Source organism: Sceloporus undulatus, chromosome 3 (genome assembly GCF_019175285.1).
Source record: "Sceloporus undulatus isolate JIND9_A2432 ecotype Alabama chromosome 3, SceUnd_v1.1, whole genome shotgun sequence".
Classification (NCBI taxonomy): Eukaryota; Metazoa; Chordata; class Lepidosauria; order Squamata; family Phrynosomatidae; genus Sceloporus; species Sceloporus undulatus.
This window is the reverse complement of record NC_056524.1, coordinates 80,715,793-80,739,067: the sequence shown is the minus strand read 5'-3', so window position 1 is coordinate 80,739,067 and position 23,275 is coordinate 80,715,793. Positions and strand designations below refer to the sequence as shown.

At 39.1% G+C, this 23,275-nt stretch overlaps 1 protein-coding gene across 1 annotated transcript in view; it reads left to right on the top strand.

Moving 5' to 3' along the window:
* IL1RAPL1 (interleukin 1 receptor accessory protein like 1) overlaps positions 1-23,275 on the top strand; it is a 544,731-nt gene that overhangs the window by 489,646 nt on the left and 31,810 nt on the right. Inside the window, exons 4-5 of the mRNA XM_042456097.1 lie at positions 5,050-5,182; positions 7,638-7,783. Of these exons, the coding sequence (XP_042312031.1) occupies positions 5,050-5,182; positions 7,638-7,783 (279 nt within the window). The remainder of the gene's footprint in view (positions 1-5,049; positions 5,183-7,637; positions 7,784-23,275) is intronic.

The following is a 23,275-nucleotide window of genomic DNA, read 5'->3' as shown; positions in this document are numbered from 1 at the left end:
CTCCATTAGCATGACTAGCTTGTCACTCTCAAACTCTTTTCCACCCTCACCCTCACGCCTGCCTCGCTATCCTATTTCCTACCCTGTGTCCCTTATGTTTGTGTAGAGGAGTTGTCATTTTTTTTAAAAAAAATGCAATTGCAGAGTTCTGTTTTTAAAAATAAAGTAAAAAGGGGGTGTTCTGGAACAGCAAAGGGGCATATGTAGGGGGGGGAGAGACATTTATACCACATGACCATGCGTTCCCAGAACTGCCTTGGAAGTAACTTACGACACCTGAGGACTAGTGCTATACTAGCCCTATTGGGGCTGTAATGATGTGTTTTTCCATCAGTGGCAAGGTACTGGCCATTCACATGTCAAGGATATGGCAGTGATGAGAAGCAGATAGCATCATGTGATAGGTATGACCAAAAATGCTATTGTCCAATTTGTATGACAGTTTAAAGACCATGTGGGATAAAGGCCAAAGACAACTGATGATAACCGTAAATGTACATCCCAAAGCAGCTACCCCAAGAGATGGTTGATTAGTCATTCAAGTTGCATTTCAATATAAATTTATCAAATGTGCAGGTCCTGAACTTGAACATAGACAGAACACTGTTGACCATCAAACCCCCTACATTTATGAAGCTCATGATACTTGTATTCAAAGAGATCTTGTAGCACATATGAAACTAACTGTGGGGAAGAGTTTGTAGCATAAACTTTTCTGGATTTGGTCTACTTCCTCAGATATTTGTATGCACTGTCTGGTAGACTGCCCCATTAACCTCTATTCTTCATATCATGTGAAAAAGTGCACACTAAAATGTGTTTATTTGAAAAAGTGCACAAAAATATTATTTTAAATGTGCACAAAATTGCATGTGAAATTAAATGTGCACAAAATTGAAAAATGCGCAGAAAGCACTTTTAAAAAGAAAATCTCTAGTCCCTGTAAAAGCTTAAATGAAGAAGAAGAAAAAGAATTCCCCCATGTTCTACATGTATAGCCACTATTCTGCCCATTTGTTTTGTAAGTAACAAGCTTGTTCCTACAGTATTTCAATGTTCAGGGTAATTAATTCAGTCATATCTATTATTCACATGCACTCTCACATGAGAAGGAATTTCTCCATTCATTTTAAAGCTACTGTTTTGGTCTTTTCTGGTAGAAAATTTTGCAGCCCATAAAACAACAAGAACAGAAGTTCTGGAGCTGAATATAGATGTGATTGCACAGTAGTCTGTCTATTCATTCCTTTCAAATAGTAGCTGCAAAGACAAAAATTCATTAAATTTGTAAAACAGGTTTCATATGTATATGCTATAACCCAATGCTGTTGTTCTGTTTTCTGCTGCATAAGCCTTTTTTAGGGAAATGCCAAGAAAATTGTGATAGTAACTTTAAGTTCTCCAGTGTTTCAACAATAATGGAATTCGCTGTAAAAGATGGGGATCTTTTCCCTCCCTGAAAAGTCTTACAAAGTTGTTGTGATTAGCATGTAGAGACAGTGCTATTTCAACACTATCAGCATGCATTCTATCTTTCCCTGTCTCTTTCATTGTGTATCTCTGTCTGCTTCCACTCCTCCTCCACCTCATCTTCATCTTCATCCTCTCTCTCTCTCTCTCTCTCATTCCCCCTTCTATAGCCATTCTTTCCTGAGGAAGGAAAGAAGGCAAGACACTTGAGAGAAACAGCCTTATAGAATATCTGTAGCCTATGGGCTACACATCCCTGCTCTATAGGCTGTAGATCTGGTATCACTCCCAAATTCTTCTAGAGCTAGTTTATTCTGAGACACATATGCCCTCTTTGCTGTAGGGTTTGGGGCATCAACATTAATTTCTGGTGTAAAAATAAGCAAATAGCAACTCTGCCTGGTATGCAGTCCTTCCATCTTATGGAAATATCACAGTGAGATACAGCCATACACGTAAAGTCTTATGAAAGCAATAGATCCACTTATAAGTAAAAAACCAGGCATTTTTTTTCTCAAATAAAACAAGGGCTAGCATCCCCTACTCCTTCTCCTGTTGACTCAAAGTAACTAACAAGGTTGTGAATAACAACATTAGTAGTTAGTCACTGAGATTCCGCTTGTATGACCCATCACTGACCTTCTCAGTAGTTTATTGTTAAGCTCAGCCAGGCTGGAAAGTATAGATTATACAGCAGCCAGAGTCTCCGTATTAATTTATAGCAGAACACCTGGCATATTAATAGCCCTTGCTCAGCAGTAATCTGTAAAGTATTGCAAGGAGTTAGTGCTTCTTTCCTAATTTATTTCCCATGTGTAAATATTTCATGCTGAACAGAAACTTTGAATTCTGTGTTTAAAAAATATGCTTAAATATTTCATTTAGAAGGGGGAAATCTCTAAACATTTAATGAGAAGAATCTTTTTAAAATGGTTTGGCTTTTTGACATCTTCCCCCCACCCACACATAGAAACCCATTCCCCTGGAGTTAATTCTAGTGTTTTAAAGAATCGTCATATACACATTAATATGCATATGAAAATGTGTCCAGTGAGTAGAAAGACTATCTTATTTCATACTTGATGAAAAAGCACAGGGAGCTGTCATGACACAACATCTCATGGGCTTGATCTTAATTTAGGGATGACTTGAGCTCCATCAAACTAGCTTAGTCTGTTGGCTCCTTAGATCTCCTAAATTGAATGACTGACTGAATGGAGATGATTCCTTAAACAATAATAATGCAGTGCTGGTGGCATTCAGCAGCAATAGGAGATCTTCTTCCTCTTGAGGCATATTGAAGAGAGCTCCATCTGCAAAAGGTTAACATTCATGGTCGTTTCACCACAGAGCTAAATACAGATGTTTGTATCAACTGCACACTCAAAAGGGAGATGTTGACTGTTTAACAACTGTGCATGTAAGATACAAATCATATTTGTTTGATTCATGCTATATTTCTAGCTGCATCAATAAAACATGTAATCTAAAGAGGCTATTAAAATACAACTTGTAATGCTGTGGGTGGGGAAATCTGCAAAGAATCAAAAACCAGATTAGGTGATTATTTTATTTTAAGAAAAAGATATAAGCAAACCTGTGATATAGTTAATGCATGTATTCATAACTGGCTACATGCCTTCCTTGATCCTCCTAGTTTTAATTAGCCACTGTGTATGCTACAGATGGTGAAATAATCCACTGCATTTGCATAAATATATAGTACAACCTAAGATAGCACTGTGATCCCAACTTGTGGTGAATCAGAAAATATATGTGCAAACATGCTTTAGCCAATGGAGAAAATGCATAGGATAAATCTGTACCAAAATATGAATTTGTGTGGGAAGAAAAAAGAAGGTCTCACAGCTTGATATGACAAAATGCCAGTGGGGTTCTGAAGAGGAACACACCAAAAGTTAAACTAATAGATTTTTACGCTGGTAATGTACACCAAATAACTACTACAAAATAAAATAACTTTATGTCTGAAATGCCCCATGGGACACTGAATAATGCAAAGCACACATAAATGTGTTTGCACACACACACACATATATACCTGCAATATCCAGTGCCACAGTAATACAAATTTTGATGGTTCATACGCTTTGTCTGGAATATGAGGTTAACACTATATCCCCTGAATTCTCTTATATGCTTCTTACACCTATCAATTTGCAAAGAAAGAAACAATAAGCTAGATCAGGGGTAGGCAACCTGCGGCCCGCGGGCCAGATGCGGCCCGGCAACGCCTTGGGACCGCCGCCCAGCCTGGTCCTGCCGCCGATTGCCACCGGGGCCTTTGGGGGGCAATTGTCTATAGAAGCCTCAGAAACATGCATTTATATTAATATTTTTTTAAAAAATCAGCAAATTTTTTCGTGTATCCTCCATTTTTTTTAAAAAAAGTGTCTTCCAATTGAAAATTTTGTCCTACATTTGTCCTGGTTTATTTATATATTTAATTTTTTAAAAATTATTTAATTATTTATTTTTTGGCTTCGGCCCCCCCAGTTGTCTGAGGGACAGCAACCCGGCCCCCGGCTCAAAAAGGTTGCCTACCTCTGAGCTAGATGTTTCCTTTCCAGATGTTGGGCAATGGGTTACAAGCAATTTTAGGGAGATCAAGAGCCTTTTCACACTACACAATGATAATGTTATTCCATTTTAATTTCCATGGCAACATTGTATGGCATCCAGGGACTTGTAGTTAGCAAGAGAGATTTGGAATAGTCAGCCAGAGAGCTCTAGTGTACAATTCCAAGGATTCCAGAGGATGTTGCCATGTCAGTTGAAGTAGAACAATAGTGCTATAATTGTGTAGTGTAAAATGACCTATATTCTAGAGAGTTTTTAGAAGATTTTGAAGCAGAACCAAACACCTAAAACTGTTTGTATATAGGGTGATGCATTTCAGATTCCAACTGCTCAAACATGTGGTGCAATCTTTTTTTTCCCTGCTGGTTTGCATACATTTTCTGTTTTTATTTTTATATACAGAGTTTCAAAAAATGAAAACATTTCCAGTATAAATTCTTGTTTTCTTGTGTGTGGATATTCATTCTCTCCCCCCACCCACCTGGAATCATATCTTGATTTTCAGTATTTGACAATTTTCTATGACATTTGCACTAGACTGAGTTCTATATAGCATTTATTGCTGCAGGAATGCATAGTTAGTAAGTAGGAAATGAATTCTGAGTGACAATTAATAATCTAGCTGCTAAACAATTCTACATAAAGTGTTATATAGATAATTAACTTAGAAACATCAATATTCAGTGCAGGACTTTTGGATTCTGTACATTGTAGAGACCTTTGGAGTCTTTGGCCATGTGTGGAAAATGATGCTTTGAAGAAGACAATGTAATTAACCTGTCAGTGAATATCTATTATATTAAAGAATTGGCTACTCTGTTCTTTTATAATTGGTTGGTCTATTCTACAAGCTTATGAATGTTAAAACCAAATAGCACTCTCCTAGGTTTCAATGTAAGAGCAATACTTTCGATGTCAATGAAATATTTTTTGACAGTTTTGGAATAACCTGTTTTCTTTATTAATTCTCTTCAACAGGCCATTCTGCTAATCTAACCTGTCGAGCATTCTTTGGATACAGCGGAGAAGTCAGCCCTTTAATGTACTGGATGAAAGGCGAAAAGTTTATTGAGGATTTGGATGAAAGTCGGGTTTGGGAAAGTGATATTAGGTAAAAAGAGAGCATTGTATATATATTTTGTCTAGACTAATCTCTTATGCATTGTAATGAATAAAGTCCTGTATAAAGTAAGTAATTGACATTGCTGCAATATATTAAAGCACCATAGGCCTATTTTTCCATTGAGTGAACCCTGACAATGACATCAAAAATGTATTCTTTGACAAATATCCAATTATTTCTGAAACCACTATTTCAAGAATTTCTTTTAAGAAAATGCTTCTTTCTCTAGAAAGGATCTAAAAATATAACTTAGTAAAGTTGAAGAGCACTGGCCACATAATAATCCATATGTTTTGCAAACTACTGTTATTGTTGTTATTGTTGTTGCTTTGCGCTGATTTATAGGGACCCAGGTCATAGGATTTTCTTGGTAAGCTTTATTCGGAGGGGGGTTACCTTTGCCTTCCTCTGAAGGTGACAGGATTTTCATAGCCTAGTGGGATTTGAACCTCAACCAGAGCTATTGTCCTATTGCTCAAACCACTACACAACACTAGCAGAATTAAATTCCTATTACCACCATCCCATTTAAACTCTTTTGAAGTGAGTCATTCTCCTGTTACAAACCAATGAGCATGTACCACCACTTACTTAAACAGTGAAGCAATCCCAATGAATATCCCTCTCTCCATTTATGTCCCCTGCCCTTCCTTCTCCCTTCTCACCTTAATATCCTTTATTCCCCTAGGATGCATATTCAGACATATCAGAAGAAACTCCTGGACTTTCATGGCCTCTGATAATGGGGGTGGCTCTCTCAGAAACTGAATTACACCCTTTTCATTCTGACACAAAGAGGAATCCTAATACACTTTGCTAGCTTTTCTTCTTGATAGCAAATGTTTCCTTTCCAGAATCCACAAATATTATTGACTCAACATATTCTTCTATTTCACAGCATGTTATAAATGAAGTTTTTAAAAAGCCACTACCATCTGCTTAATACCATGGAACCTCCCCCCCCCCCCCAACATATACATACATCCTTGTCCATTAAAGTACATAATACTAAGCTAGATGAATGAGTCTGAACAAGGATGTGATAATGCCCTAAGTTCCAAAGATATTCATGGAAATAAAAAACAGGCTCCAATCTGACCTAGTATCTGTATATTTGTCTTTCAAATCTATCCTAATGTTCAAGCAAATTCTGTGGTGCCAGTGCCAGTGAGGTCCATGACTGATATTTTAAGGTGTGTAACAATCTATGAACATTGCTCTTCTTCTGAGCTGTTGAGATCAGTGACAGCTAGCAATTTTGATTTCATTGGGGTAGTGCATCATAACCAAACCTTAGTCTAGTTTAACCAGTTTTTTAAAAGTGCTATTGAATATACTAAACTTATGTAGGGAGGGATAGGTTTCACCATCTAGTCCTTTAAAGTTTGGACTAGAACTTGGACCAGATTCACTGTCCTACTGATGTGAGATCTTATAGAGTATTGGACATCCTGAAAGGTCCAGGAAAAGAACAGTAAAAAGAAGCAGGGCCAGAGAAAGTAGCATGCTGAGGCCAAAGAAGGTATCATGACAAAGGAAAGAGGACAATTATCATAGTCATTGGAATTTGGCCCTCTATATATTTACATTTCAAGTCAAGTGAAACAATGAGACATTCTGTGTATGGCTTCATTTAAACTCCAGTCCTATTCTCCAGTATCATCTGAATGGCTATTCATAATGTAAAGTGAATTACATTTACTTAGACATGTTTATACTTTGAAAGCTTAAAAGAGATGGGGGTAAGCTACTTTGTTGTATGGGGTGGTTGTCATTTTGTGTTTGCAGAGGGGGGGGTGCTAAATAGCTCTCTTACATAATAGCAGGAATTATGGGTGTAAAGAAACATTCCATTTACTAAATGGCTTGAAATTGCAGAGGAAAATGAGGGAGGATGGATTACCATTACCATTCATGCTTTAACTCAAAGAACTTGCACACATCCTCTGTGGACATAGCAGAACATTAATAATGGTATGAAAGCCTTTCTTTGGGATTATATATATGCAATCTGAGTGATGAAGAAATATCTGGAAATCTTGTTACAAAGTCACATCCCATTTCTCCACAGTGCCCTCCCACAAACCTTTACTGTCAGCACCAACAGATAATAATTTTGTCAAAGCTGTTCTGTATACTATGACCCCTAAAAAAATTTTTAAAAGTGTTTAAAAGTGATGGAATCCCTTTCCCCTTTTTTTTTTTTTTTTTTTTTTGGTACACAGCTTCAGTATCTTATCAGAATGTGCTTAATGGCAGCTATTATTAGCATCTTCACAACCAAACTACTGTCCTCGTTAAGAGTGTAGGGAAAAATATATATAATGTAATTAATAGCACATCAAGCCATTACTATAGCTGAAAACATCACATCAACACTATCTTTCTATGTGGTATTATGTAAACAATTATATGTATGCAATATTTTTGTTTGTTTTACTAGAATTCTTAAGGAACATCTTGGAGAACAAGAAGTTTCCATCTCACTAATTCTTGATTCAGTAGAAGAAGGAGACCTCGGAAATTACTCATGTTATGTTGAAAATGGATATGGCCGTAGACATGCTACTGTCGTTCTACTCAAAAGGGGTAAATATCTTCTTTTTTAAAGATAGTTTTTATTGTAAGCTGTAGAGATTTTATTATCCCTACTTGTACTTCCTTTCTGGTCCTTGGTATTCTGAGAGCAAAATATTAATTAGCCTTTCCTTCTGTCTGGAAAGCTCCTTTAAATAAGCAAATAAATAAAGCCATCATTAAATAAGACTGTCTCTTGGGGGGTAAACATAGTTAAATGGACTTCTTAAATAAACTTCCTATAGAAAATACTCTAATAACTCAGGGGTGTGTGAAGTAATAAAATTTACTAGAACCAGTTTGCCATAAAGCTATTGGCAGTAGAAATTATTTCTTTAAGAGGTAAGCCTAAATAATACAAATGCAGTGAGTTCCAAATAGAAGAGAAGGATCAACACAAACAAGCCATGGGGAAGAATTTAACTGAATCAATTCCAGCTTTAAAAAGTTCACCCCACCTACATCGCTCTAATTGTTATAGCAAATGTACAGCATTGACAGTTAGGGAATGAAATACCTTCTACTCATCCTTTAAGAAACTTTGAGGGCCAAAAACTAATATATGATGGCTGTAACAATACCAAATGTACAGCTCAATGTCCTGAAATAAGGCACAACATTCGGATAAAAGTCTCATGAAGCTATTTTCTAGCTGTTCTTTACCATTTACATTTCTTTAAGTTTCTCTTTGTACAACATTTTCCACTGATGGCACTGACCCTACTGTTTCTTGATTTTAACTTTTCTAAGTTATTGTTGTTTCAGTCTTGCTATTGTTTTGAAAGTGAAATGGATGGTGGAACAATTAAACTCAGGTATTAGCAAAATGAGGCATTTGTTTAGTAGGGTTTCAAAGCTGTATGGCTTATAGCATAGTAGCATAGTAGTTCCTTATGTGGATTTATGCTATGCTGAGACATATAACACCACCCCAGACTTACAGTACATCATATGAAGCCCCTCCTCTCCACATGGCCATTCCATGAAGAGTGGACAGACCAGAGAAGCATCTATGTCCCAATATCCAGATGTGAAATAATTATATTAGCAATTAGATCTTGCAGCATTCCCCAGAGATCTTAGTGCTGCAGTAGTCATTTTTCATCTAGCTACAGGGATATAGTCAAACACGTCTCTCATCTGAGTGCTGCCCATACCTGTACTTTGGCAGTGGCAAGGCTTCAGAGAATGTACAGTTAGGACAAGAGGGGCTATGGGTGCTGCAGAAGGAGAGTAGGACTACTAACTCCACAGTGCCTTAAAAAGAACACACAGGCCTGTTACAAACTGCCAAAATAAAGCTGCTTCAGGTCTCTTTGGAGATATGCTATTTAAATGATGCATGGGTCCTAAGAGTCCGGAGGTCGCGCCAAAACCACACTCCATTCCTAAGCACTGGAGTGCAGCTTTGGGTGCACTTCGGATTCTTCGGATGCATGCATCATTTAAACAGCATACCTCCAAAGAGACCTGAAGCAGCTTTATTTTGGCAGTCTGTAACAGGCCACAGAGATCCTTATCACATTGGGCTCCTGAACAGTACAAAAGGGGCCGGGAAGGGAATGGAATGAGTGAGGGATGCATTTTACCGCACACAGGAAGTCCCCATTCCATTCCGTTCCCCATCCATCCCAGAGGAGGAGATTTTTCAGAACCATTCTGAATAATTTGATTTAATATTTATATGCCACAAGTCCAGTATGTCCATATGTCCATTTCTTCCAGAAAGGAAGAGACACAAGAGATCATGTTGCATTTTATCACCCTATTAGCTTAACTTGCATGCTGAACATACCATACTTAAAGCAGGATTAGACTCAGAGGAAGAAGGCATCAAAAGTGGAGGAAGGAACATCAACAATTTAAGATGTACAGATGGCACCATACTAGCAGAAAATAGCAAAGACTTGGAATGATTACTGAAGAAAGTCAAGGATGAAAGTGCAAAGGCAGGTTTACAGCAGATCATTTAAAACAACACACAAATAATGCCCACAGATTGTTTACATGACTTTAAGGAAGAAAGTCAAGGACTTCAAATAGTTCAAAATTTTCCATATTTTGTTTCAGTCATTAATCAAAATGGAAACTACAGTCAAGAAATCAGAAGGAGACTCAGACTTGGAAGGGCAGCTGTGAAGGATCTAGACAAGATCCTGAAGTGTAAAGATATATAATTGAATATTAAAGTTAGAATTGTACATGCCATCATACTTCCCATTTCTTTGGATGGTTGTGAAAGGTGGACAGTGAAGAAAGCTGATAGGAAGAAAATCAACTCATTTGAAATGTGGAGCTGGAGAAAAGTTGTACGGATGCTGTGGACTGCTAAAAAGACATATAAATGGGTCCTAGAACAAATCGAACTTGAACTCTTCCTAAAAACCTGGATGAATAGAGGTCTACAAACTGGATTATACCCCTAGTGTTTTCAGTAAACATAATAAAAGCAATATAATCAGCATCAGATTTGTGAAGGAACAATCACAATGACCACAATCAGTACCACTGTAATAACAACAAAGGGTGTTTAACAAAACTTAAATAACTAATGACTGTATGAAGTGGTCTATGAAGGACATGGCTATGAAAATTTCTCAGTGCTGCGAAATTATGCAAATAGCTAAAAGTTTGAACAGGAGAAGGGCTTTGTCAGGGGAAAAACTGCAGAGGATTTGAATTGTTTGAGAAGTTACTTGATTGTATCTGTGAGATTTGAAATGCACCTGACGGATATATTCAGCATATTTCACATTTTGACATCTTTTTCAGTTAGATGAGAAATTAGCCATGACAGATTTTTTTTTTTTAAAGCAAGTAAGGCTTCCTACTTAGAAAAGCTCTGCACAGCAGCTGAGCTTGTCTTTCTCACCATGGCAACATTTTAAATAAAATTTCTTTCCTTACACCTACATCTTGGCTATGCAGGAAATATTAATGTTGGATTCTTTGGTTATTCCGAATGCATTATAATTATGACCTCAGCAATTGAGTATTTATTATAACATAGTTTTGTTGTATTAGTAAACAATAAGTCTGAAATTCTATAAATGTTTATCTGGGAGTAAATCTCATTGAACTAGGAAGTACTTTTGAACAGACAGGCATAGGATTGCATGGATCAGACATCACTAGGTGTGGGTATTATATTGACAATTATATTCATTTAATATTCTGGGAAGAAGGGACATCTCCAAGTTGAAGGTATATGTAACTATTACGCATTTAGCCCATCTTCAATATAAATCATTCTAACAAGGTGCTTTACAAATATAATAATATAACCTTAAAGTTATATCAAAAGGCTAATTTAGGAAGCAGGCAGAAATAATGTCCAATGTCAATACAATAATCAAGAATAAAAACATGTAAATATTGTGGAGTTTTAAACCTTTTTTTAAAAAAAAAAAATCTAAGTGAAATTTGGCTGACTTGGTTGGCTTCCTATGGAAAAAACCTGCAAGGAGAGGGCACCTCTCTGCAAGAAAGGTCAGCTTTTAGTAGCCATAAGTTCACATCAGATGTCAACTGGATTCCTGGATGGTATTATCTGCACAACAGAACAACATTGTTTACACATACCACAAATCATTGCTGCCTAGCACTGTTAGAAAGCTAAACCAAACAGATGGGTGTACCACAAATCTCTGGAAAGAAAATCTCTGTGTAGAAGTTGGAATATCTTTGAGAGACCAGGTGGTGCTCTGTGAGTTTCCACCTCAATATTAGGAAGACCTTTCTGACAGTAAGAGCGGTTTGACAGTGGAACACACTCCCTTGGAGACCCCTTCTTTGAGGGTTTTTAAACAGAGGCTGGATGACTATCTGTCAGGGGTGCTTGGATTGTGTGTTGCTGCATGGCAGGGAATGGACTGAATGGCCCTTGGGGTCTCTTCCATTTCTATGATTCTATGAGTTTAGCACAACTTGGATCATCCTTTATGTAGATTTTAATTTGCATCACAGGCATTTTACCAAGGAACATAAAAAGGAAAAGAAAGAAAGACAGACAGACAGACCAAAGATCCTCCCTTGAACCCAAATGCAACAGGCCTGGCCTTGGTGGAAGTTTCTGCTGGACTTAATCCCCTCCCTCACTGACATCCCCTTTCCTTGTGTGTCATGTCCTTCAATTATAAGCCTGAAGGCAAGAAACTGTTTTTTTTTTATTATTATTCTTTTTCTTATATAGCACCGTGTACAGTGATGACACTACATAAATAAATGAGGAGAGAGGGAGGGAGGATCATCTCTCTCAAAGCTAAATACTAAGTTGTGGCTTGGGAAAGCCTCGGTTCCAAACCCTTTACAGTCTCAAGAAATCATGCCTTGACTGCATCAGCTTGGAGTTAGGATATTTATGACCCTCTCATTTGTTAGGGTTTAACAAACAAACAAAGACAAAGGAAGAAAGGAAAGAAATATCTGCCAAGGCATAAAACCCCAATTAACTTGTCCCTCCATCTGACACCATATCCATTAGAAGCTGATATTTGGGAGGTGGAAGACCCATCATTCCCCTCTATTATGCTGGACTTTAAGCAATTTGGGTTTCATTTTTCCAAACCATTCCAGCCTTTTTTGAGACAGGATAAAGTCCTATTGGTTCACTGTTTTCTTTCTGTTATATAGATCACTCTAAATTTATTTAGTTGAAATGTTATCTGTTCTTGCATTGTTTGATCACCCAATGTGGAAATGAACAAGTCCTTTTTTAGTCTATTTGAGATTAAATTTCCCTGAATAATTTGGTATCTTCTCCAGACTTGTCAACCACTTTTACTTGATTCCTGACAATTTACAATGAATAAGTTAAATCATATAGGCCAGAATAGCCTGTCTACCCCCAAATATTGTGAAAATTGTCCCTTTCTAGAATTCATTGCCTAACCCTTTACTACCTGCTGATGAATAACAGAACTAGCAGGCTTATCCAGTTTTTGCCACATTCCCTTCCAGGGAATCCTATACTCCCAGATAGCCATACAAGATGATTTAGGGTGGAGGACCCTCTAAGGTGGTACAGAAAGTCAAAAGCAGAAAGTTATGCAGAAAATACTGGTGGTAGTAGATAGTAGTAGGTGCTGAAACAGTGTTCCAGGGACAGGATAGCTTGATTTTTGGATGGGAATGCCACTTCATTCCCACATGAAGATCCAATTCTTGAGGGTGAGCATGTGGGGAAAGTAAAAATAAAGACAAAGCCAATGGATGTACCAAGTTGTATGGTAGCTCTACTGGTGCTGATCATCTGAAGACATAGGGTCAAGCTCTGAGAAAGTTCCTGTTCAGCTCAGAGGACCTGTGGAAGGAGTTAGCAGTAAAGAGTGGGATTGCTGCCCTTGCAATGACAGAGCTTCCCACTGCCAGGAGATAAACCAGAAACAGACTGCAGCCTTGGTTATTTTTATGCCAGCAGTGTTTCAGATACTATAATGATTCCACAGTTAATCTTGCCTCCAGTCCTACTGACGGTTACTGTCCTGGACTGCAGCCAGCACACACAAACACCGCTGACAAGGATGGTAATTAGCAAAGCAAGCAGCTGAAACAGTCCACAACCCTTGCCAAGAGTGAGAGAGAGAACAAGCCGAAAGCCGACATCAGAAACACAGAGATCACCGTAGTCAGTCCAGTCCAGGGTCAGGGCAGCCAGAAGGTAACGAGAGTCCAGTCCGTTCCAAAGTCAAGACAACAAGGAGTCAAGATACACAAAGCCAGTGCCGGCAGCAATCACACCAAAGGATCATGCAATAAACTCTGGCATTGAGTTGGCATCTCTCTGCTTCCTAAATAGGGGACGCCCTCCCCCTACTAGGTGAGGCTGGTTAGCTAATTGCCTCACAGCAATTCTCTGGGATCTGCGTCTGCCAGCACTTTCAGCCCTGTGCTGCCTGAAGGAGGGAACCTCCAAGCCTGGTTCCTCCCCAGAGTCACCGCTAGGCTGCTGTACCACCAGAGGATTCCCACCAGCACTAGGACCTGGCTGAGCCTCCTCCTCTGGGGCTGGGAGATCAGGGCTGGGCTCTGGCAGAGCAGGATTAGCACCTGGTGTAGCCTCAATTACCTCTTGCACTGGAGGAACTCCATCCTCCTCCTCCGAGACCTGCTCTTGGCTGGCCATGACAGTTACACATTCAATGCAGTTGTTAATGCCTGCCAATGTAGGCCCCTCAGACCCACTAACCATACAGAAATGTTGAATAGTTTCTATTCTTATTTTTTCAATGGGTATTATCTAGCTAGGATGAATAACTGGATTAACTCAAGGAAATACGCAGTAACAAACTTAGTCCAAAGAGTCATTAAAATTCTAATTGTAGCATCTTCCAGACTGTTGTGTGCCTTCAAGTCATTTCTGATTTATGACAGCCCTAAGGTGAACGAGTCACAGGGTTTTCTGGAGCTGAAAGTGTTTGACTAGCACACAGTCTCCCAGTGGGTTTCCAAGGCTGAGCAAAGTATTAACCCTGTTCTCCAAAGTTGTAGTCAATGATCAAACCTTTACCCATATTGCTCTCTGTATCAGGTTACTTTTATGTGAATATTTGGCTTTTCTCAAAGAAATCCAAAAGTTTCATAAAGAGGAATTTTCATTTGAAGCAGTAACTCTGATTCTTCTTTAGAATCACATATATGTCTGACAGTTCTTGTTAGGGTTAGAGGCTCATTCACACTACAGAATTATAGTGCTATTATAGTTGCCCTGGTTCCATCCTATGGAATCCTGGGACTGATAGCCTTTTCAAGTACTAAAGAATTTAGGCTTTACCTTGAACAGCCAATATCAAGATTACATATGAATAATAGGACTATAATTGTTTAGTGTCCCCTGAGGCATGACTACAGGAGTCATTTACATCAGATTCCCCGCACCCTTGCATCCCCCTGTCTACACAATGTAGGGATAAACGCCTGATTTGACTGCAGACTGTTATAGGGAAAGGGTTATTACATAGTGAATCCAGGCCATCCTGAATAAATCACATTTTAAAAACTCACCATTTGCTCTGAATCTTCCAAGAAAATCTGGAGCACTCCCCAGCATCACCAGGGAGCTGGATCAACTTGCAGTGGTAGCAGGCGGCACAGTGGGACACACATCTAGTCAGCTGCCCAGTGTTGCTGCAGAGTGGCCAGGTAACGGGTAACTTTGGGGCCAGAATACTCCAGGAGCATCTCAGAGTATAGTGTAGACCTGCCTCTAGTCTCTTTTTGAGGAAGCATTGTTAGACTAGTTTTGTATATTTTATGAACTGTAATGATACTGTGGAGTTAATGAGCAGAGAGAAAGCTGATTCCATAATCTTTCCCCCCACCCATTGGTGTAACCAATTCCCTTACTCCTTCAATTTCCAGAAAATGTGTGAGATGAATCACCCATATGCATCAAACTCAAGCAGATGCTAAAACTTATAACCTCATCTGTATGTATTATGCAGTGGGGATTGGGCTGTCGTACAGTTTATATTTCCATGAGATTTAAATGCAAGCAGACAGGAAGTTCACAGTTTATAAATATAATCATCCTTAATAATACAATATAATGTAATAAAAAGGGAGAGGGGATGTACTTGGTCAGTGGCACACTGCTGAAATATGAGGCTTTTGCTTTTCATGGTACTAACCTCCCGTGGTCTTATTTAATTACATGACATGCTGAAATTACAAAGTAGCCGCTAATTGCCTAATTACTTCTTACCATTTTTTTTACATTTTCACATTATTATTTTTAGAACATAGAACTTTACAAACATGTAGAGAGCTTTCCACAAAGTTGTTCAGCATCTTTGCTATCTTATTCCCAGCACCAGGTGGTTAATTTTTATGTGTTAAATTGTCCCCCCTGACTTGCTCTACTAATCCCCACTACAGAAAAGGAATACTGTCCACCTCTTCTACCCAGTCCAATGCCTGTCATCAACAGATCGTTTTTAAAGATGTAATGAACATCTTTTTCTCTTATGCCAAACACATAATTTGTCATTCTGGTTTTTTTAATCCTGATTCATGTTCTTTCCTTCCTGAAGTTTCATATTATTGATTTTAATAGTGGACAATCTTTTTCCATGATGCTCATGAGGGAAGTGCCATTTTTCTGTTTGTACTGCAGCAAAAGGCAGTTTGGGGGCATATATCATCTTTGTTCTACAACAGTTTTGTTTCTTGTCTTATTATAGAAGCCAATGGAAGAGCCAATGCAAAAATCCATATCTGGATGATTTTAGTTGCCAGTTGCCCCAGTGTAACATGGAATGGTAGATGCAGTTACCTGTTCTTCTCAGGTCCTGCAGGTTCATGCCTTCTCATGATGTGGCCAAAGTACGACTGCCTCAGTTTAATCATCTTGGCTTCCAGGCATGATCTGTTCTAAGACCCATTTGTTTGTCTTTTTAGCTGCCCATGGTATCCTAAGCACCCTTCTCCAGCACCACATCTCAAATGAGTTGGTTTTCTTTCTGTTTGCTTTTTTCACTTTCCAGCCACATCACATGCATATTACTCAAATAATGTGTCCATTAAGAACATGGCCTTTAACAGCTGGAATTCATTGTAATTTTGTAACATGGTAAGCTAAAATGAAGTTGTTAAATTAGAAAGGCTTTTTGTCCACTGAATGTGATTACATTTTTTTTGAGAATGCAAATTGATCTTGTAGCATTTTTGAAACTAACTTAAACATGTAACATGGAATGGTAGCTACTGTTACATACTAAACTTAGGTCTATGAAAACCTATGCTACCAACTCTTTTTCTTAAATAATCTCAAAGGTCCTACAAGATCCCTTTTCATACTGATCCATACCAATGCAGGTTAGTCTTTGAATTTTATTTTTATTTTTGGGAAGAGTGTGTCATTTGAAGATATAGAAAGCACTGGGAAACTTAGTAGTGACAAAGAAGGTTTGGCAACTAGAATTCAGGGAACCAGAAAGAGGCACAGGATATTTCCTCAGGATAAATATTCAACAGAGGTATATGACTTCAAGAGAATTTTACATCACAGAGAGGCATTTTAACATATCTTTTAAAAATACACATTTCCCCAAAATAGAAATGTAACAATGCAGGTATTTTAATATTAAATGGTGATTCTGAATATTATTAATATTATATGTGAATACATCCAGAATTCTCAAATATCTTTTATCGCAAAATCCCTGTGAGACAAAGCTCTGATAGGTTTATAAATCTGTCAGATACAGAGAACAGCCAGAATTCGCTAAGGCAGCTACAAATGCATAACCTAATGTTATGCATCCATGACTCATTTGTACTCATAGTTCCTGTGTTAATCACTAGTTTGAGGAATAAGTAGGGACTATGGAAGTCCCCCAGTTTGGGAGCTGCTGCTGCAAGCAACAGAGATCTGTTCCCCAGCAGTTGAAAAGCAGCCTACCCTCCTTTGTGTGAGTGGTCTCCTGTGTGAGAAGCAATTGTGACAGGGACCCTGCCTGTTGCATTAGAGATCATTCATGGGATTGGATGGGGATATCAGTCAACTGCTTCCAAACCAACAGGGGAACAAAGTCCTGTTTCTTGCAGCAGCAGCAGCTGTCCAGTAAGTGGGGGTTAGAGTGGTAAGCACTACTTAGCTACATAGCAAAGAGAATTAAGTTTCTAAGTAGATGATAAAGAATTTCAGCCTGCAAATTTAACATCAGAAATAGTTTCTTTCTCTTCTTACTGAAATTATCAACCAAAGCTGGTGGAACAGACTATAATATGAGCTTCTTGATATTCTTGTTACTTGCACACTGCGTCACTTATGATGAACTTTCTGCATAAGACTTACATCTTTATAGCAGTGGTCACTACTTACAAACATCTGCAGTACGCAATCTCATGCAATCAAGATGCCAAGGCTTTTTGTTCTGCTGGTACTAAATAGGATCTCAGACATTGTCTCTGTTTGTTTGTACATCTTTCCTCTCCAGCAACCACATGGCTGATTTATGCACAGAAACTGACACCATAAATTAAGGAACTCTGTGAACTGTAGTTCTGCAGTACATGAAATATATATGGCTCAAATTTAGATAGAAATTACTCCTAATCTAGAATATTAATCCTGTTTATTGAGAAATGGGTGTGAGGGGAACAAAATGAATGAAGAGTCTGAATTTGTTCTAATGATTTGGTGCTAATGAAAATAGTATGCAATGACACTGCAAGAATGGGCTCAAATATTGTTATGAAGACTCTGTTTGGGGCTTGCAAAGGTTACACACACACACACACACACACACACACACGTTCAGTGCTTTCCTTTTCCCATTTGGAACTGGGAAGGGAGCAATCTTAGTCCAAATAAGTATATTCAGCCTTCTACATTTGTGGGAGTTAGGGGCACAGGGCTTCCACAAATATAGGGGGAAAAATGTGAATAACTGCTCCCCCCACAGAAGCCAGTTAAAGAAATGGGTGGGTGGGGAAGAGGATCAGGCACACACACTCCTATGTTTTCTCCATCCTCCAGTTCCTTTAACTGGTTTCCTGCCCCTTTCCTGGGCATATGGGTGCCTGGCGCCCATCCACCTGGGAAAGGGGAAGGGATAGATCCATCTCTTCCAAGGCTCTTTTCTGGGTGGATGGGTGACTGCTTTGCCCAGGTAGCCATCAGCCCAGGAATGGGGAGGGCATGCATCCATCCTCTCCCCTTTCCTGGGCAGATCGGTGCCTGGAGAATGCAATGATCTGACTGGGAAAGGAAGGGATTGGCATGCACACCGTTCCTGGCTTTTCCTCCTGGGCTCCCCGCCCCCCCCCCCCCAGGGAAAAAGCCTGCGAGGGAGAAGGAGTGTGTGTGCACCCTGCTTTGTCCTAACAAATAATAAAAACTGCGAGTGTCAAAGCCATGAATGTGGAGGACCAAGTGTATATAGAAGTGTGAGAGTTCCTTCGCAGAACTATATGCCTTTCAGCCTGGGACTGGCACCCAACCTGTTGGTCTAGGCTGTAAAATCATAGAAACTTCACAAAGAAAATAGAGAGAAAAAGAAAAGAATATTACTTTTTCTCATTTTCTCTGTCACTTGTGTGTACTTTCCCAACTGGGATGAGCAGCTGAGTGGAAAGTAGAATGGGTGGGGAGTGATTGTGAAAGATAAGGCCTGATTGGGCAAACAGCAATAACTCTCTTTGTAGCCTAAAGAAATTGCACAATTCTGTAACAGTACAGAACTTCTTCAGACTGAAAACTTATGATACAAACATAGGATGCAACTGCAATACATTTTCTGCATCAGCATCTGGCAGTTGTTCCTGATGATAACTTGGGGAAAACAAAAAATATAAACAATATTTTCCTTTTTGAACTGCATTGCATAGTACATGCAATTTTGCAATAATGTGCTACAACATCCTCTGGCAAATTCCTCATAGTCAGTGCAAATGGTCACTGTCAATTTTGAAAATGAGGTTTGGTGGCAGAAAGTATATGATATTTTAGAACTCTAGTTGATAACAGTCTATCAGCCAGGCTACTTCGGATATCGGATAGGAGAACAGATTGCCCAGATGCCCCCACCTCCTAGCAGTAAGAGCTGTAGAGGAAGTGGTTCTGTTAAGAGTTTGTGAATTGTAATTCAAGGAGAAACAATGGTTCATCATTGTCCTTAATGATGTTTCACCATCCATTCTTTCATGGACACTTCTGAATGTGGACTTGTGATCACCTGGCGAAAGGTGCATTTTGATCATCATCTCCCCTTGAAAAGAGAGCATAAGTGCTACAAGGGCATGCGGAGCAGCACAGACAAAGCTGCTACTCTCGTGATCAGTTTTGCCTTTTTTCTATCTCATGCAGTAAAGTCCTAAAAGAAAGAAAGAAGAATGCATAAGCTTTCATACACTCATACGAATCATGTGGAAAGTACACTATAGTGGGGAAAACAGCGGGAATAGTGGGGAAACAGAGAGAAGTCAATTCATACATTTATATACTCATCTTGGCACCTTTGTCCCCTAATTGCATTTTACTACCTGTCACTGGAAGTGTAGTAGTCATCCCATCACCAAATGCACATTTTGCATTTCTGTCACTAATTTGCGTCCCTGTTACTATTCACACCAACTCCTTGCATTCATTGGTATATATGTCTCTCCACAGGCTCCTTGCTCCATACACCTGATGAAGTAGTCTGAGGCGCCTTACAGACGGGCCTAAGCGGTGCCGTCGTTGCGCCAGGAATACGCGTGAGGGGCGGCACTTCCGGACGCGCCTTGCCCCTCATGCGTATTCTGTACGGCAAGATGGCAGCGCCCTATACAGACGGGTGCGGCCATCTTGATGTAACGGACGTGCAGCGTCCAGACGTCTAAACCCGGAAGAGCCGTCGCAAGTGCGCGCTTTGGCACTTGCGGCAGCTCTTCCGGGTTGCCAGAAGGAGTGCGATTTTTACACTCCTTTTTTGCAGCGTGGAGGAGTCACGTGGTTTGGCTGCTGCTGCTCCTCCGCACTGCAACCGGCAGCAGCCCAAGACCGCCCCTTTTGGGCGGTCTGTAACGGGCCTAAGATTCAAAACACAATGCAGAAATAATCTAGTTTGAGATTGCTTTAACTGCCCTGGCTCAATGCTAGGGAATTCTGGGAACTGTAGTTTTGTGAGACATTAAGCCTTCTCTGTCTGAGAGCTCTGGTGCCACAATAAATAACAATTCCAAGGATTCCCTAACACTGAGTCAGGGCATTTAAAGCAGTCTCAAACTGGATTATTTCTGCAGTGTGTTTCAGACCTGAGTATAAATGTTTATGATACAAACGTATTTCAGTTAGTCTCAAAGATTCTACTGTATCCCTCTGAATACTAAAGAGGGTACTTTATTAAACTAGCACTGAGAACCAATACATTGCCTCCTCTAACCCTACTAAATCTTCCAGGAAAATTATATTGGACTGCCCTGTCTTCATTTCTGAACCCAGAGACATCCAGTGAAAGTGAACATGGAAGTTTTAGAATTGATAAAGGAAGTTTGTCCTCTTATAGGTTAATTATGTAGTGTTAACCAGCTGATTGAATGGAAGGAAGTTTCAGATCCTAGGAGTAGTCACTGAGCCCTCTCTCATGTCCTGGATGTACTGGATGTACCTGAGATTAATAGAAACAAGAAAAGGGCCTTGCCTTCAGATCTCAAGATCTGGACAGGTTCATTTGAGAGAGTACAGTCCTTATGATGACCTAGACCCAAGTTATCTAGGTCATATTTAATAATGTTATGAGCACTACCTACTGGTCATGCTAGTTGTTGCTGTTGTTAACTGCCTTCAAATCAATCTCAACGCATGGTGACCCTGTGAATAAGATGTCTCCTAGAACCCCTAGTATGTTATCTTTAGTATAAGAAGTGGCAAACTTCTAAATGCCAGTTTTAGAGTGCCACCATGTTAACAGAATGCTAAATGACATGAGTTTTTAATGTGATCCAGCATTGTTATTCTCTTATACATTTTTGAGGACTGCCATTTATATTTATAGATTGTTAGTCAGTCTATTAATTGAATAACTGAAATCTTGAAATCTGTTTTGAAAACACCTTTAAATAATCTTTAAATGCAAATCATATTTTTGTATAATTCACTACTTATCTGCCACATCAATTGAAATAAACTACAGAGGATTTTATTTAAGTTGGGAAATTGTGAGGGGGGTCAGAATAACTGGAGAACAGACACTAACAGGCATTTGAAAAATGCATAATCAAGTCACATAAAGAAGGATAACAAATGAGCATCACATGCTTGTGTACATTTATCCATGATAAAAACCATACAGAATAGTGTTGACTACAATATTATCAAGTTGGGTATTGTCACCTCAGATAAGTAGATTTAAAGCCTCAAAAAAATGGGGGTTAGATATTCCTTGCCTAAGAAAACCTATCAGGTTCATGGAGTCACCATAAGTCAACAAGCAGCCCAAAGACACATACACACACAGAGAGAAAGAAGGTTAGGGAAACAATTTTTCATTTATTTACTTCTCTATGGAAGTGCAGTTAATGATAAGTAAATTGCCTCTGTGACATTGCTGAGCAAGTTTATCAAAAATTAAATCCAGGTGCAGATCAAGATATCTCCCAGAAGTACATCTGATAATTGTGGAAGGGTTACTGTGAAATGAATGTATTTATTACCCATGATATCATTCAATATGCCTGGGAATGCCAGTACTTTATTTTAATTAGCTGTGTTTTTTCACTCAGTTTCTTGGTCAAGCTATGCTTATAAGAGAACAAGTGTAGCCATTGGTTAAAATGCTTGTAGCAAATCTTGTTTCAAAAAGAAGCAATTTATTTTTTAAATATATATATATACACAACAGAATTAGTAATCAATGGGCTTTTCCCTTGGAGTAGATTCAGGCTTGTGCTACCCAAAGACTATTGTTAATTGTCTGTAACTAAATGATTGCTTTGCCCTCAAATGTAACTCTTGAGCACTCATTCATTTGTTGTGTTTAACAGAATACAATTTCCCCTAGGAAATGGTTGGTAATTTTCCTCTGCAGTTTTCACAGTTCACTCTCAGGGCTTAAAGAGGACAAGTCTGCAATTTTAACATCACAGCACAAAGGCTAAGCAGGTCTGAAATGCACTTTCTGATTCTTCTTCTCCAATCTTGACAGAATGGATGGGAAGGTGATGATATAACAACATCTTTTTTAAAAATTAAAACGGGATCTCCATCCTCCAGGAACATAAGTAGCAGAAGCCTTTTGCATATCTCAGGAGGCATAAACTTACCAGAAGAAACTGCCTTCTAATATTAATCAAAATGTAATGGGAGTAATATGAGCTATTGTCAATGTTATATATGTGTCTTGATTCCTTGGTGTAGAGGCATGAGATTACCATGGTCTACACCTGGACTGCTTTTATCAGCTGATCGTAAAATGGAGGGAGGAGGTTCCTGCATTTGATTAAGGTGATTAATACTCTATCGATATTTTCCATAGCTAAATACCATAAGAGTGGGTGACCATATATCACTTGCAGAATGTGTGGGATCAAACAGAGCAATAAAAGAGGCTCATGGATAGGGTTGCCATTTATCCTGAGAAACCTGGAAAATCCCCGACTGAAGGGACTGAAAAATGTCCCAGCCAGCTGGGCCAGTTGAAGAAGAAAATCCTAGATCTCTCTTTTGTTGGCCAGTGAGTAGGTTAAAATGTTGCAGTGGCAATGAAGCATGAACCTATGCAAGAAGACTGCACTGGCAGAAGCCCCATCCTGCGCTGCAGGCTCTGTTTCCTATTGCACAGGGGTAGCATTGCCATTTTATTCTTCCATTCCCTATTCACTTTCCCTGACAGGCCCAGAAGGCAGAAAAAGAAGGGAAAGGAAAGGAGATGAACAGAGATGGCTTAGTGTTGTGTGGTGATTTTTTGGCAGCTTGAGCCTAGGGCTAGGCAGCGCTGCAGAACTTCATTTGAAAAAACAACCTCAAGAGAGTAAAGGGAGTTCTTTTACTCTCTGAGGTTGCTTGGAAGCCTTCCTCTCTTC